Source organism: Candida pseudojiufengensis, assembly GCF_024610245.1.
Source record: "Candida pseudojiufengensis strain CBS 10847 chromosome Unknown scaffold26, whole genome shotgun sequence".
NCBI lineage: Eukaryota > Fungi > Ascomycota > Pichiomycetes > Serinales > Debaryomycetaceae > Lodderomyces > Lodderomyces pseudojiufengensis.
Genome location: NW_026261541.1, coordinates 79668 through 95177, shown reverse-complemented (window position 1 = coordinate 95177; position 15510 = coordinate 79668). Strand labels below are relative to the sequence as shown.

The 15510-nt window shown below is 27.8% G+C and overlaps 5 protein-coding genes across 5 annotated transcripts; 3 read left to right on the top strand and 2 right to left on the bottom strand. All coding sequences in view use genetic code 12, as the record gives it.

Annotated features, from left to right (window-relative positions):
• Window positions 1-523: 523 nt before the first annotated feature.
• Window positions 524-1087, top strand: KGF55_005235 (uncharacterized protein; the record flags this gene model as incomplete). The annotated part of the gene is made up of 1 exon (XM_051760226.1): window positions 524-1087. One exon carries the CDS (start codon window positions 524-526, stop codon window positions 1085-1087), a length of 564 nt encoding a protein of 187 aa, XP_051612047.1.
• Window positions 1088-1676: 589 nt separating this feature from the next.
• On the bottom strand, window positions 1677-3008 carry KGF55_005234 (uncharacterized protein; the record flags this gene model as incomplete). The annotated part of the gene is made up of 1 exon (XM_051760225.1): window positions 1677-3008. The coding sequence occupies one exon, from the start codon at window positions 3006-3008 to the stop codon at window positions 1677-1679; it is 1332 nt and encodes a 443-aa protein (XP_051612046.1).
• A 2186-nt stretch (window positions 3009-5194) lies between these two features.
• FLC1 (putative flavin adenine dinucleotide transporter) lies at window positions 5195-7762 on the top strand (the record flags this gene model as incomplete). The annotated part of the gene is made up of 1 exon (XM_051760224.1): window positions 5195-7762. One exon carries the CDS (start codon window positions 5195-5197, stop codon window positions 7760-7762), a length of 2568 nt encoding a protein of 855 aa, XP_051612045.1.
• A 130-nt stretch (window positions 7763-7892) lies between these two features.
• Window positions 7893-9230, bottom strand: KGF55_005232 (uncharacterized protein; the record flags this gene model as incomplete). The annotated part of the gene is made up of 1 exon (XM_051760223.1): window positions 7893-9230. The coding sequence occupies one exon, from the start codon at window positions 9228-9230 to the stop codon at window positions 7893-7895; it is 1338 nt and encodes a 445-aa protein (XP_051612044.1).
• A 207-nt stretch (window positions 9231-9437) lies between these two features.
• BMS1 (GTPase) lies at window positions 9438-13025 on the top strand (the record flags this gene model as incomplete). The annotated part of the gene is made up of 1 exon (XM_051760222.1): window positions 9438-13025. One exon carries the CDS (start codon window positions 9438-9440, stop codon window positions 13023-13025), a length of 3588 nt encoding a protein of 1195 aa, XP_051612043.1.
• Window positions 13026-15510: the final 2485 nt, after the last annotated feature.

Sequence of the window (15510 nt, the reverse complement as noted above, 5' to 3'; positions counted from 1 at the left end):
GGTATGACTAAATAAAGAATGTTCTCTGTTGTGAGTCGTAGTTTGATTATTGCTTAAGGTGGGTTCTTTTGGGCTATTTTGGCGTTATAATCTACACAATTGTCAATTTGATGAAAATTTCTGACAGTCAGACTCATATTCAATCATCTCACGAAATTTAATGACCATATGTAGCACCTGTTCATTCAATTTTGTAATCCGATCACTTATTAAGCTATGATCAATGTTATTGAAAGAGTTCAAAATATTAATTGATTAAATGTTTTGTTTGAAAATTTGAAGGTTTTTGTTGCTGCCAAAAATTTTTCTACTCGTTTGTTTCATCATTGACCAAGGCAACACTCAAAACAATCAAACAACAAAATTTCGTCTAAAGACTCCAATTGAGTTCTGTTTTCTCAATACTTATTGGTCGGTCAGAACTTCACGTACTTTCACTCAATTTTGTTGCTCAAAATTTTTCAAGAACTTGAATTTAATTAAATTAGTTAAGTTTTGCAACCAAAAACAATTACAATCAATCATGTCGACTCAAAACACATTAAACATATTAGATGAAAACCAATTTAAAATGAACCAACCTGATAAACAACAATTACTAAATGTTAGATTAATTCTAAATTCAAATAAAGAAAATGAAATGTCTATTGATAAAATTTTGCAACCAAATTTAATTCCTACAACAGATGAAGAAACTATAGAATCAACTAAAGAAGAAAGTATTGAACCAACTAATGAAGAAAAAATAGAATCAACTAATAATTTTGATACTGCTAGTTCAATATTTAGTGACAATCATTTAATTAAAATTTCTAAATCTCCAGAACTAAGTAAATTTAAAGTCAGACATCATAAAACAACGATATTAGAACCAACAACTATAAAAGTAAATTGGAATAATAGCTCAAATATGGATTTGAACTCTAATGGCAATGCAACTAAAATAAACTCAATATCATTCAATCAAACTTATTTCAAAAGAATTAACATGACTAAAATTATTCATGATATTAATACTAAGAATCATTATATTCAACAATACTTTGATAAACAAAAAAAATCAAATAAAAATCATGTTGTTCAATAATTTTGTAGTCTAATATGAATGTAATGCTTTGTTTGTTCAATTTTTCCATCCCCACTACTATTCCTCTTGACGGTATTTAGCTCGATCCAACCATAGGGCCGAAAATGAGAAGATTCAAACTAGCTCTCCCTAAAATTTGGGACAAACATTTTGGAGACTGGTTAAACAAAGACCTTCAACAAAACCAAGTTAGCCTGCGTGGCGAAATGGTTATCGCTTTTGACTTCTATTACTTTAAGTAATCAAAGGATTCCGGGTTCGAATCCCGGCGTGGGTTGTTTGCATCTTAGCTTACATTTAGCAGCTTTAGCTCACCTGGGAGAGCGTCAGACTGAAGATCTGGAGGTACTGTGTTCGAGCCACAGAAGCTGCATAGGTAATATCAGTTTGCCATTTTTTTTGTGTTGAACTTACTCAATTTTGGCAATTATCTTCAGTCAATTTTTTCTGAATTTGATAAATGAATAATATCATTCAATCGTGGTATTCATTAAAGTAAAAGCTACATAAATATATATCATAATCCATCTAATCGTCTGAGTTGTGTTGTAGTATTTTGATCTATTTTGATTTTTTTGGAATTTTAAATTTAAGTTGAGAGTCCATTAACAATATCAATATAATCATCAAATAATTCAAATTTAAAAAAATTAACTAATTCAATAAATTCAAAATTTAAAAAATTTTTGAGTGTATTTTCAAAATTATAATTTAAATTAAAATTAAAATTAAAATTAATTAAATAACAAAAACTAATTTCCAATTTCAATAAATCTTTTAAATTTAATCCAATAACATTTTTAAAAATTTTTTGTTTTTGATATAAATCATCTAAATTTTTTATATTTGTTCTTAAACTTGATATAATTAATCTATAACTATTTTCATTAGTTAGTGGTATAAAATTTAAAATTATTGAAATTTTATAAATTAAATATATTGAATTTATATATGCCACTTTAGAAATTGATGATGAATATTGATTTATTCTTAATAAAAAATTTTGAATTGATAAATTTGGTAATTTTATTAAATTAAAAATTTTTATTAGGTGTTGATGATTTATTGATGATTTGACTTTTTGTGAATTATAAATTTCTTTACTTAGCTTTTTAAGTTCTTTTTGATTATTTTCAGTTTCTAATTCTTCTGGAGTTTGTAAGTTCGTAGTTTCTATTAGTTTTTCTAATGGTATGTATACTGGTTCAGTTTTATTATCATTATTATCGTTATTATTGCCTTTGTATCTTATATCATCAATATTCTCATCTGCAAATATTGAAATATTTTTATCATTATTCATTAAAATTTCTCCAAAATTATGATCAAATTTTCTTACTTCTGTCAATGAATCATTACTATCATCATGTGAATGGTCTTTTAAAATTGTTAAATTCGGTTCATCCATCCTTATATTATTATTATTATCTTTTGGTTGATTATTTAAATCACTCGATGATGAAGTAGCTGAAGTAGTAGATGAAGATGATGATGACCCACTAGTTTCCGTATTTGTTGATATTGAAGTATTTGAAGAATTTAAATTATTAAATATTTGAGTATTTGAAGTATCAATTTTTAATCTTGTTTCATTATCATCACATATCGATGGAGATCGAGAAGAATGTGATTCTAACTCATTTAATAAATCTTTAACACCTAAATTTTCAATTACTTGATTTCTAAACTTTTCAAATAATTCAGGATGTTGTTGTAATTTAATTATAAATTTTAAAGTAATTGAATATATGAAAATAATATGTAAAATATGTAAATTATTTAAATTTTTTAATCCATTTTGTAAATCAAATACTAAATCATCTAAGTTTATCTCACTTAATGATGTTGGATCATCAACAAATGTTTCTTGGGGAGGTTTCAAACTCGGTATTTCCTTAATATCTTTTACAAAAGTTGTCATATTTATCTAACGGTTTTTCTTTCTTCAAATATGGGGTAATTTTGTTTGTTTGTAGCTTTCACTGTGTCATATAATGTAATAAGTATCTTTTACTAATCTATCACTACTGTATACTATGATGTATTTGATTCATATGGTTCTATCTTGAGTTTATTTAGTCACTGTTAAGTATATAGCCTTATAGAAATGGAATGATGAATTAGTAGATTATTTTTTTTATGTTTAGAAGCAACTTACGCTCGTAAATTTTTTCTTTACAGTTAAATACGTTTTTAGAAAGCTGAGTAATTTACTACACAATATTGCCTTACGTTATAGTTTCATTTCATCAAAAGAGTTCGTTAAATGTTTAAAGGACAAACGATGTGACCTAGTATATTGATTAAAACGAGGTTGGCCTCTATGTAGAAAGCAAGTCGTTTCATCGGCTCTCGTGAATTACGATGTTTAAAGTAAAAAAAATAAATTTGGACCCCACTTATTTTATGAACATAAATATTATAATTAGGTTAATCACGAGACTATACATAATACTTAAGAATAAGTATAATAATCTAATTGATCAATTATAATTTAAAACTTCAGAATCTGGAGAATTAAAAGTTCAGGGAAATTAAACTCTAAATGAAAAGTTCAGCTTTTATTTGAAAATTTTGTACAAGTATCTTAGTCACCTAATTGAGAAAGAAATCTAACCTTGTACTTACTAGGTTTAGAACTCAAAACAAGTTGTTTGCGGAGATTTTTACTCTTTCCTCATAATGCATATATTATCGCGCGAGAGTATATACTTAGTTATAGCATTTGTTTATTTGTTTGTATATTCCAATTCGAATAACGCGTATGAACTGTAAGACCGCGTTCGACCTAAAATATTTCATGTCGAGTGTCGTGTCATAAAATTTTAGAGTGACAAACGTATTAGCCCAGAATAATTTTGTGTAAGGATTGCACATGTAGATTAGAATAAAATAGCAAAGATTACATTCTATTAAAACCTCTTGATCCGAACTTAACCACATGTCTCAAATATCTCGAGATATTAGTGAAAGCAAACTGTATTCCATACATTTCGACTCAACCATTTTTTTTAAGAAGTATCGCGGTGAATTCAAATATGACAATGTATCTATAGCATTAAGACACAAAATCGAGATCTATATTTTGAGACAATACGAGATTTGATCAAATATTTAAATCATTAAACTAATTACTGAGGAGTGTTTCACTTTGGATAAACTTCAAATCAAATGGCTATAAGTATAATTCATGTGTTGAATTGCTGTATGTGTTTTACTGCTCCCCTTTTTTATATTTGATCTTACGCTATATTTGAGATAAATTAATTTATTTTTTTCTAGCGTATGAAGGGTTCGGAAATAGATCCATAAATTAAAAAGTAAAATCAGATTCTTTGGCTACATCGGGAAGGATTTTTGATCTAGCAATTACTTACCTATGTTTGAAGGTCCCTTGTAAACCTCGACCCAGCGATTTCTGCTGATTCCATTCCTTTTTATAATCTTATGGTAAGTACCTAAATTTAGAAAGTACAAACAAAACACTCAAATGCAATGAAATTATTTAAAAACCGATTTCATCAAATGTTTTTTAAACTTTGTATTTTAACCTTTAATACATGAAAATTAATAAGGTAGTCTATTAAATTTTCTTAAACTTCGATCCATTAAGAGATTCTCTTGAACTGATTGTTGTTTGTATCCAGCAAGTCATCATCAACAACTAATCCACTATAACCAAAAGCATTAGTCATTTAATCCATTAGTTGGTCAAATAATACTATTAAATTACGAGTTTCATTTAATATAATAAATTATTATAAACTTTTTTAAAGGGTTGTTTTAAACTTTCTTTAATTAATTTTTTTTTTTACTAAAGAACACTAATAATAACCTTCTTTTCTTTTCAAAACAGCCATTACAACAAGATTCTAGACATTCCAACAACTCAAATCATCATACAATCTAACTATAGAGAGGATATAAGAAATTCAAGAAGTAACCTAACAATCACAACCAAACTACAATCATTCGTTAAGAAAATATCAACTATATTTGCACAAAAAAAAATACATCAAAATCAATAGCTAAGAAAATAATATCAAAACATAGATCAGGAACCAAGAAGTATATAACATTCCATCAAGACACAGCCGTATTTAAATCATGATGATGCTATCTAGAAATTCAATACTATATTATTTTATAACAACCATATTATTTTTCACAACTTCAATAGAAGCAAGAAGAAAATTATCTGCAACATCATTAGTAACATGTATGCAAAATTCTCAAATAACTCCTCAACATTTTAATGTTACTTTTAATCCAGATGATAGATCTTTAAGATATGCATTAGATTTAACAACAGATATAAGTGCAAAAGTTTCTGCTCATGTTCAAGTTTATGCTTATGGATTTTTAATTATTGAAAAAGATGTTGATATGTGTTCTATTGGTTGGAAACAATTTTGTCCTATTTATCCAGGTGCTTTACAAGTTAATAGTGTTGAATATATAAGTTCAACTTATACAAGAATGATTCCAGGAATTGCTTATGAAGTTCCAGATATTGATGCAGTTGTAAAAGTTATTGTAAGAGATCAAGATTCTGGAGTTCAATTATCTTGTATTCAATCAAGTTTTTCAAATGGTAAAACTGTTAGTCAAACAGGTGTAAAATGGGCTACTGCTGTTATTGCAGGTTTGGGGTTATTAATTGCTGCAATTTTATCAACTTTTGGAAATTCAAATGCTGCTTCTCATATTTCTGCAAATTCAGTTAGTTTATTTTTATATTTTCAAAGTGTTGTTGTTGTTTCAATGCAAGCAGTTGAAAGAATGCCTCCAATAGCAAGTGCATGGGCTGAAAATTTAGCTTGGAGTATGGGATTAATTAGAATAACATTTATGCAAGAAATTTTTAGATGGTATGTTCAAAGTACTGGTGGAACTCCAACAACTTATTTTATTTCAGAAGTTAAACAAATTTTAGTTCAAAAAAGAAAAAGATCAGAAGATTATTTATGGGGTCAGGCTGGTGAAAGATCTTTAGATTATGTTTATGGTATTGGTAAAAGAGCTTTAGATTATGCTTTAAGACCGAATAAAAATTTAATTATATTAAGAGGTATAAAAAGAATTGGTTATAATACTCATATTGAACCAACATCAATAGTTCCAACTGGTTATACTTGGTTTATTTTAATGGGATATGTATTGGTTGTTGCATTAGTTTTAATTAAATCATGTATTGTTTTATTAACAAGAGCCAAAAAAGTAAATCCAAATAATTTTACCATATTTAGAGGAAGTTTTAGTAATATTGTTAAAGGTTCAATTTTAAGATATATTTATATTGGTTTTACTCAATTAGTTATTTTTTCATTTTGGGAATTTACTCAAGTTGATTCAGCAGCATTAGTTGTATTAGCTTGTTTATTTATTCTTTTAATATTTGGAATGATTGGTTGGTCCTTGTTGAAAGTTTTAAGAATTGGTCATCATTCTAAAAAACAATTTAATAATCCTGCTGCTTTATTATATGGTGATAATAAAATTTTAGAAAGATATGGATTTTGTTATACAATGTTTCATGCAAATAAATATTGGTTCGGAAGTGTTATAATAGGTTATAATTTATTTAAATCAGTATTTATTGCATTTTGTCAAGGTTCAGGAGGTGGTAAAGTATCAGTTTGGCCAGTTTTCATTGCTGATTTAGTTTACACCATCTTCTTGATTTGGAAATCACCATATTTAAATAAACCTACAAATATTTTAAATTATATGGTTGCAATTGTAACAACTATAAATTCATTTTTATTTTTATTTTTTTCAGATATTTTTGGTCAACCGGCACCAGTTAGTTCAATTATGGGATGGGTATTTTTTATTTTAAATGCTGCTTTTTCATTAATTTTATTAATTTTCATTATTGTTTTAATTGTATTTTCCATATTATCTAAAAATCCAGATGCAAGATTTGCTCCAGCAAAAGATGATCGTTTTTCATTCCAAAGAAAATCTTCAGTTAAAAATAAAACTAAATCAGCAATGTATGCTGGTGGATCAGGAGCTGCTGGATATAATGGAGGTGCTGGTGGAGGAGCAGGAGAATTAGCTGCTTTAGGTATTGCTGCACAAGATCATTCACAAGATTGGGAATCACAAATGTATAAATTAAATGATGTTTCAAAAGATGGAGAAGATTATAATGAAACTTCAAATTCGAATTCAAATTCAAATTTAACACCAGATCATATAACTCCTAATAGAGATTATTTTCAAGATGATAATATCTTGGAAAATGCTTCATCAGTATATTCTAATGATGCTAAATTAGCTGCTGCTGGTGCAACACCTGCTAAGAATCAATCATTTGGTACAAAATTGAAAAACACGATAGCAAGAAAATTATCTAAAAAATCAAATAAACCAACATCAACAAATGAAAAGGGCGATCATAAAAATGTATCAAGAGTAAGTGATACATTAGTAAATGATACTTATTATGATGATGAAGATGATGTAAGTTCAGATGAAAAAAGAGAATTAAATAGACAAGATCAATCACAACAACTTCATCATCCAATAATAACAAGGGTTTCAAATCCTTATTTAAATAATAATAGTCAATATCATCAACAGCATAATAATCAACATAGTAGAAATGAATCTACAACTTCACAAATTAATAATAAATATCCAACAAATACTAAAGATTTTCTTTAGTTAATTCAATTTTTTATTATAACGTTATAATAAAGAAAAAGAAAAAATAAAAAAATCGTACTTTTTCCATCGTTTTTTTGTTTGTATTAATAGACTTATTTATATAATCAGTATAAATCATATCAATAAATTAATCTTTGATTTTTGATAATTGTTTTTCAAACCTCGTTAGAACGGTATTGACTAATTTATTGTTACCAAACTTATTCATTACTAAATATACTTTCTGATCAAAAGATAACCAATTAAAATTCTTCTTCTCATTCAAAGTAGCACTTAAAATATTTGGATCTTCTTTTGCATCACCTTTGCTTAATTTATTCCAAAATAAATCAAAATCAATAGGAGCAATCAATTTATTTAAAAAATTAGTAAAATAATTTATAAATTTAGTTAAAAAATGTAAATCAGCTTCATCAAATAAATAATTTTCATTTATTTCAATCTTGGTTGCCCATGTATCTTTAAACATATCTGAAGTTTCATACATTGAAAATCTTAAATTTATTGGAGTTGTAGTTGATAAATAAGGAATATTCTGTAAAATATAAGGATTTAAAAAATTGAATAGGTTATTTGTGAACCATTGATTTGTTGAATCTTCTGCTATTAATGGTGAAATTGGTCTTGATAAAATTGGATCACATTTGAAAGATGATGAAGAAGTTAATGATTGAATTAAAAATATTGAATTTAAATTTTGTAGGTTGTTATCTTCTTCATTTAATATATTTTGAAACATTTGATTTTTTATATCTGATGATACTAAACATTCAAATATTCCACCAACAAAAGTATAAGGCATAAAGAATGATATCTTGCGTTTGGCATATTTTTTACGTCTTGCTAATTTATAACATATAAGATTTGAATCTTCTAGATTTTTAAATGAATTTTGTAAATTATTTATATTAAAATTTATATGTTGTTGATTATTATTATTATTATTATTTGTTTTAAAATTTTCAAATGTTTCAGATTTGGATTTACCACTATATTCAATCCATTTCCCATTTGTTAATTTCTCCAAAACTAAATCAATTTTTTTCCTCAATAGCTTCTTCAACTTGATTGATTTATTATTAACATAACTTAATAATTCCAAATTTAATTGATCACTAATAGGTTCTGGATCATCAATATTAAAAGAATTTAAAGTAATTAATTTCTCACCTAATTTTGGTTTTAATAAACATATTGGTATTGACCAATCAACTTCTGAACTTTTTGTAGTTCTTATAACTTTTTGATAATCTATTTGACCATGATTACAATGAGCTAATGTAAGAAAATGCATTGACATTGGATTTTTATAACCTGATATTTTATATTGTCTAAATATCTTAAAACCCGTAAATGGTATTATTGATTTTGGATTTGGATTACATATTTTGTTTGGAGTTTGTAAAAGTTTTGTTGCAATTGTTGACGTAATTAGGTAAAGACATGCACTCAGTGATAGTTTCATAACTCATTTCTGAAGTTTGGTATTCAAAGTTTCATCTTTGGTATGTTTTGAATAAAAATTAAGGGGTAGAAAAGAGTTAACGCTCCACCCCGTAAATTTTTTTATCGCACAAAACCAACTCTTCGCTTCAAGATGAGAGAATGAAAAATAAATAATCATTTTACAACCAAATCCAACCTTAATCAAAGACAATAACAACGACTCCGTATGGATCAGCAACAACAATCCAATAAGGCCCATAGAGGAGCCACTAAAAAGACAGGGGCCAAGAAGAAACTACATCAAAATGGTCAAAATAAAAAGGCTTTTGCTGTAGCAGCACCAAGAAAGTTGGAAAGAATGGCAAGACGATCTCATGATGTTAATGAAAAAAAATTACATGTACCTATGGTAGATAGAACACCAGATGATGATCCACCACCTGTGATAGTTGCGGTTGTTGGACCACCTGGAACTGGTAAATCTACTTTAATCAAATCATTAATAAGAAGATTAACTAAAACTACATTAAATGATATAAATGGTCCAATTACAGTTGTAAGTGGTAAAAGAAGAAGATTAACTTTTATTGAAGTAAATAATGATTTAAATTCAATGATTGATGTTGCCAAGATTGCAGATTTAGTTTTATTATTAATTGATGGAAATTATGGATTAGAAATGGAAACTATGGAATTTTTAAATATTGCACAACATCATGGTATGCCTAGAGTATTAGGAGTTGCAACTCATTTAGATTTATTTAAATCACAATCAACTTTAAGAACTTCAAAAAAGAGATTAAAACATAGATTTTGGACTGAAGTTTATCAAGGTGCAAAATTATTTTATTTATCAGGTGTTATGAATGGTCGTTATCCAGATCGAGAAATTTTAAATTTAAGTAGATTTATATCAGTTATGAAATTCCGACCTTTAAAATGGAGAAATGAACATCCTTATTTATTAGGTGATCGTATAACTGATTTGACTCATCCACAATTAATAACAGATAATCCAAAATGTGATAGAAAAGTTGCCATATATGGTTATTTACATGGTACTCCGTTACCTTATAAAGACGCAAATATTCATATTGCAGGAGTTGGAGATTATAAAGTTTCAAATGTTGAAAAATTACCAGATCCTTGTCCAACACCATATTTTGAACAAAAAATTGAAGAAATAGAAAGAGAAAGAATAAAAGCAGCAGCAGAACTGGGTGAACCGCTTGCTAAAACTACAAGAAGAAGGAAAAGATTAGAAGATAAACAAAAAATCATATATGCACCAATGTCAGATGTTGGTGGAGTTTTAGTTGATAAAGATGCAGTTTATATTGACATTGGTGGTAAAGAAAGTTTCAATAATAATGAACCATCTGATGAACCAAGAGGTGAAGGAGAAACAATGGTGACTGATTTACAAGATGTTACTAAAACAATGAGTGAAAGATTTGAAGATGGTCCTGGTTTACAATTATTTTCAAATTCAAATGTAATAAAAGAAATAGATGATGAGGAGGATGAAAGTGAAGAAAATGGTCTTCTATCAGATGATGAAGAAACGATAGTGGATACAGGAAGAACATCTTTGAGAAAAGCTAGAGTTTATGGGAAATCAATATCTGAAGATGATGAATTTGATGATATAGAATCTGGTGATGAGGAAGAAGAAGAAGATTTTGATGAAGATGGTGAACCAAGATTGGTGGAAGTAGATTTTGACAGCAATAAATATAATGATAAAGAATTGGAATATGTGGAAGATTCTGCTTTATCATCAGATGAGGAAGATAATAATTCATTAAAGGCAACAGCAGCAAGATTGAAAGGATCTACTAAAAGGAAATGGGATATAAATAAATTAATTTACATGACAAATGTTGATCCATCGGACGTTTTAAAAAGATGGAGAGGAGAAGTTGATGATGATGACGAAGAAGAAGAAGATATTGAAAATGATGATGAAGATTTTTTCAAAAAGAGAAGCATAAAAGAAACCAGTGAAGACTTAGATACTTTTAAACCCAAATTTCCATCGCTAGAGGTCTTAAAATCTAGATTCAATCCAGATGCAGGTAGCGATGATGAGTATGAAAATGGGTACAGCATTTTAAAAGAAAGACTATTAACTGCTCCTCAGCTAAATGATGATGATGAGGAGGAAGGGGATGGTAAATCGAAAGGTGGTGATGATGATGAAGAAGACGAAGTTTATGGTGATTTTGAAGATTTAGAGGATGAAAATGGGACTTCTGCTAATGGTTCATCAGTAGGTAATAAGGTAGAAGCTGAAGCTGAGGATGATTTTGCAGATTTTGATGCAGAAGAAGAAAAAGAAGGTGATAGTGATAATAATGAAGAAGATGAAGAAGAAAACGAAAATATGACTGTTGAAGAGAGGAGAAGGTTAAATGCTGCTAAAAAAGCAAAATTGAAAACTCAATTCGAGGAAGAAGAAGATCGAGAGTTTGGAGCAGATGATCCAGAAGGTGATACTGAAGCAGAAACATGGTATGAATTTCAAAAAAATAAAATGGCCAAACAATTGGAAATTAATAAAGCACATTATGAGGAAATGGATCAACAACAACGTTTAAAAATTGAAGGTTATAAAGCTGGTTCTTATGTTAAAATAGTTTTCAATAATTTACCTTGTGAATTTGTTGAAAATTTTACACCTGAATATCCTTTAGTCCTTGGAGGATTATTACCTACTGAAATGAGATTTGGTATTATGAATGCAAGAGTTAGAAGACATAGATGGCATAAAAAGATATTGAAATCACAAGATCCGTTAATTTTATCATTGGGATGGAGAAGGTTTCAAACTTTACCCATTTACACAACATCAGATTCAAGAACTAGAAATAGAATGTTGAAATATACACCTGAACATGCTTATTGTTTTGCTTCATTTTATGGACCATTAGTTGCACCTAACACAACATTTGTTGGGTTCAACATTGTTGACAACAAATCCACAACAGGAGCTTTTAGAGTTGCTGCAACTGGTATTATAGAAGATTTGAATTCATCAGTTGAAATAGTGAAAAAATTGAAATTAGTAGGTTATCCCTATAAAATTTATAGAAACACAGCATTTATTAAAGATATGTTTTCAAATGCATTAGAAGTTGCAAAATTCGAAGGTGCTCAAATCAGAACAGTTTCAGGAATTAGGGGTGAAATTAAAAGAGCATTATCTAAACCTGATGGTTATTTCAGAGCTACTTTTGAAGACAAAATTTTAATGTCAGATACAATTTTCTTAAAGACTTGGTATCCAATTAAAATCAAAAAATTTTATAATCCAGTTACATCATTGTTGTTAAATCATCATTCCGAATGGAAAGGTATGAGATTAACTGGTCAAGTGCGTGCAGCTAATGACATTGCAACACCATTACAATCAGATTCTCAATATAAAAAAATTGAAAGAGTTGAAAGAAGATTTAACCCACTTCGTGTACCAAAATCAATTAAAAGTGATCTTCCATTCAAATCACAAATTCATGAAATGAAACCACAAAAGAAACAAACTTATTTAAATAAAAGAGCTGTAGTATTAGGTGGTGAAGAAAAGAAAGCAAGAGAATTGATTCAAAAAATTAATACTATAAGAAAAGAAAAAGATGTTAAACGTAAAACTAAAAAAGATGAGAAATTTAAAGATAAGTTAAAGAAAATTGCAAAGACTGAAGAATTAAGGAAACAAAAGGAAAGGGAAAGAAAGAAAGAATATTTCGCTAGAGAAGGTAAAAAAAGAAAAAACAATGATGATGGTGGTCAGGCTCATAAAAAGAGGAGATAAAACTAAAAGATATAGAATTAGTGTTTAATTTAAACTCAAAATATATATTTATGAATTAGCTTTTGCGGAAGCTGTGTATATTTTAGTCCAAGCTCATTTAGCAATTCTTTCAATTCTACCATCTACGACTAGCGGTTCAGTTTTGCAGACCCTATTACAAGAAAAATAAATCGCGAGAGTAAAGAAGTTATATTAGAGATCTCTGTAACACAAGAGCTAATCATTATTAAAAATTATTGTTTATTAAGTAAAACTAAATGATGAAAAACAAAAAAAAAACAGCATAACCCGTTGAAAAAAAGGTATTCCCAGCACTTATTAAAACCTAATACAGCATTTTAATCAGAACCTGATTAATTTAAACGATAGTACAGTTTGAACCAATGAAACCACCATCAACTTTTTTAGCCCAGTTTTCTTTACCAGCATTTTGTTTTTTAGCATTAGCGTTTGAAGCGTTTGAAGCGTTGTTTGATTGTTGTTGAGCAGCCATTTTAGATAATAAAGATAGTAATTTAGTTTGTTGATGTAAAATGAAAATAAAATTGTTCAAAAAGTGATGAAATTGTTGGATATTTATAGTAAAATTAAATGGTGAAGATTGCAAATTTAATCAAAGGATATTTAATGGATTAACTTAAATGATCAATTTTTTTGCACGTTTCAAACCTGAAAATACTACATTGTTTGACGATTTGTTTCAAAATTTCATTTTAAAATCATAATTTTCTTGATCAACAACCAATTTTTCCCATAAATTATCAAAATCACCTTGTGAAATTTCACATTTGACTTCATGATTAATTAATTGCATTAAATAATATTTTTGATCAACTATTCAACTAATTTATAGCTGCAATAATTTCTTTTTCAATTTGTTTTGCAGCTATTTTTGCAACTTATTTTTTACCTATTTGGGATTTGACAATGAATGCAAGTTGACCTTTGGAAAAATATTATATTTGAATCAATCAAATTTCAAATTAAAAACAAATTTTGACAAGAATTTTGATAAGATAAATTGATTGTAAATCTTATTGATTTGTTTATTTTGATATTGAATCAAGTAGTTTTTTTGTTCAATTAGATATGAAACATTAAACTTTTGCGTGTGTGTTTCATATTATTTTAAGCATCACCGCTATTCACTTATCGTCATCACAGGATCGCTCTATTCACTACAATTCAACAAATGAAACAAACGTACTCCTTTAGATCTCCTTTGCGGTGAAATGATCATCCGTCAATTAAGAATTCCAAAATTGGTAAAAAATTTTGAAACAACTTATGATAGTTTTAATCGGTTGTTATAGGCTGTTGTTGTCGTGAAAATGCTTTTCCTGTCGTTTTCTAAAACAAAATGTTCGGATTTATGAAAGCTTTTTGAATGAAATAACTTTCAGCTATAGTAATACATTATCACTACAACTCTGGCTGCAGACTCCAATACCCATTCGTACTTAATTATTCAAATTTTAACACGAATGTGGGCGAACTAAGATCAATTTTGTTACGAGACAGTTCTCCATTATTCGACTGAATTATGATTGCAATTTTCGTGATAGGATGTGTATCAATTTCAGTTTTGAAGAATCAATCTATTATCATAGTCAAATCATTGTATGAATATGATCAAATAGAAGCGGCATTAAATTCCAATTGTTCATGGTTTTCATTTTGTTCATAATCTTTTGTACCTCATATTTTACCTTACATAATTTATAAATACTTTCACAACTTCAGCACTTATATCCTCATATGAATTATAGCAATTCTTTCCTTCACACCATTACATTCACCTTTTCATTTATTCAATCTTTACATCATGAATCTACTAAGTATATTGTATATTTTATCAATGAATTTATTACTGATCAAATTTATTGAATGCTTTATTTTAAATGGAATTAAATATGAGAGATTTGGGAAATGAAACAATACAATTACAAGAGAAGTGAAATTTGACAATTATGATTTAGAAAATAATTCTACATCAATAGAAGATTACTTTATTGTGAAATTGTGAATTTAGATGCTGTTGAACATTTATATAATCTTGGAGCAAATCATACCAAAAATGCAACTACGGAAGAACTTGTTCAATTCGCTCAACGATTTATTCGTACCAGGTACTGCAAAACACAATACGAAATAGACGAAGAAATAAGAAATAGAATACACGTTTAGAGATCAAGTTACGTAACACGAACATGTCAGAGGATTTTTATTTGCTTTTCGAACTAAAATTTCATGTAATTGATCATCTACTGATGCAAAATTATCTAAAGGTAAACTTGTTTTTTCATCAGCTGTAAATTCAGTTAATTCTTGTTTGATATCTTCTAATTCATGTTCATTTAAATTTTCTTTAGAAGAATTGCAACGTTAGCAACATCAACTAAAACAAGACCAAGATATCTCTTGTACAAGTTGATATTGCCAACGTTGTAATTCTTCTTTACATTATATATTACAAATTTAATAT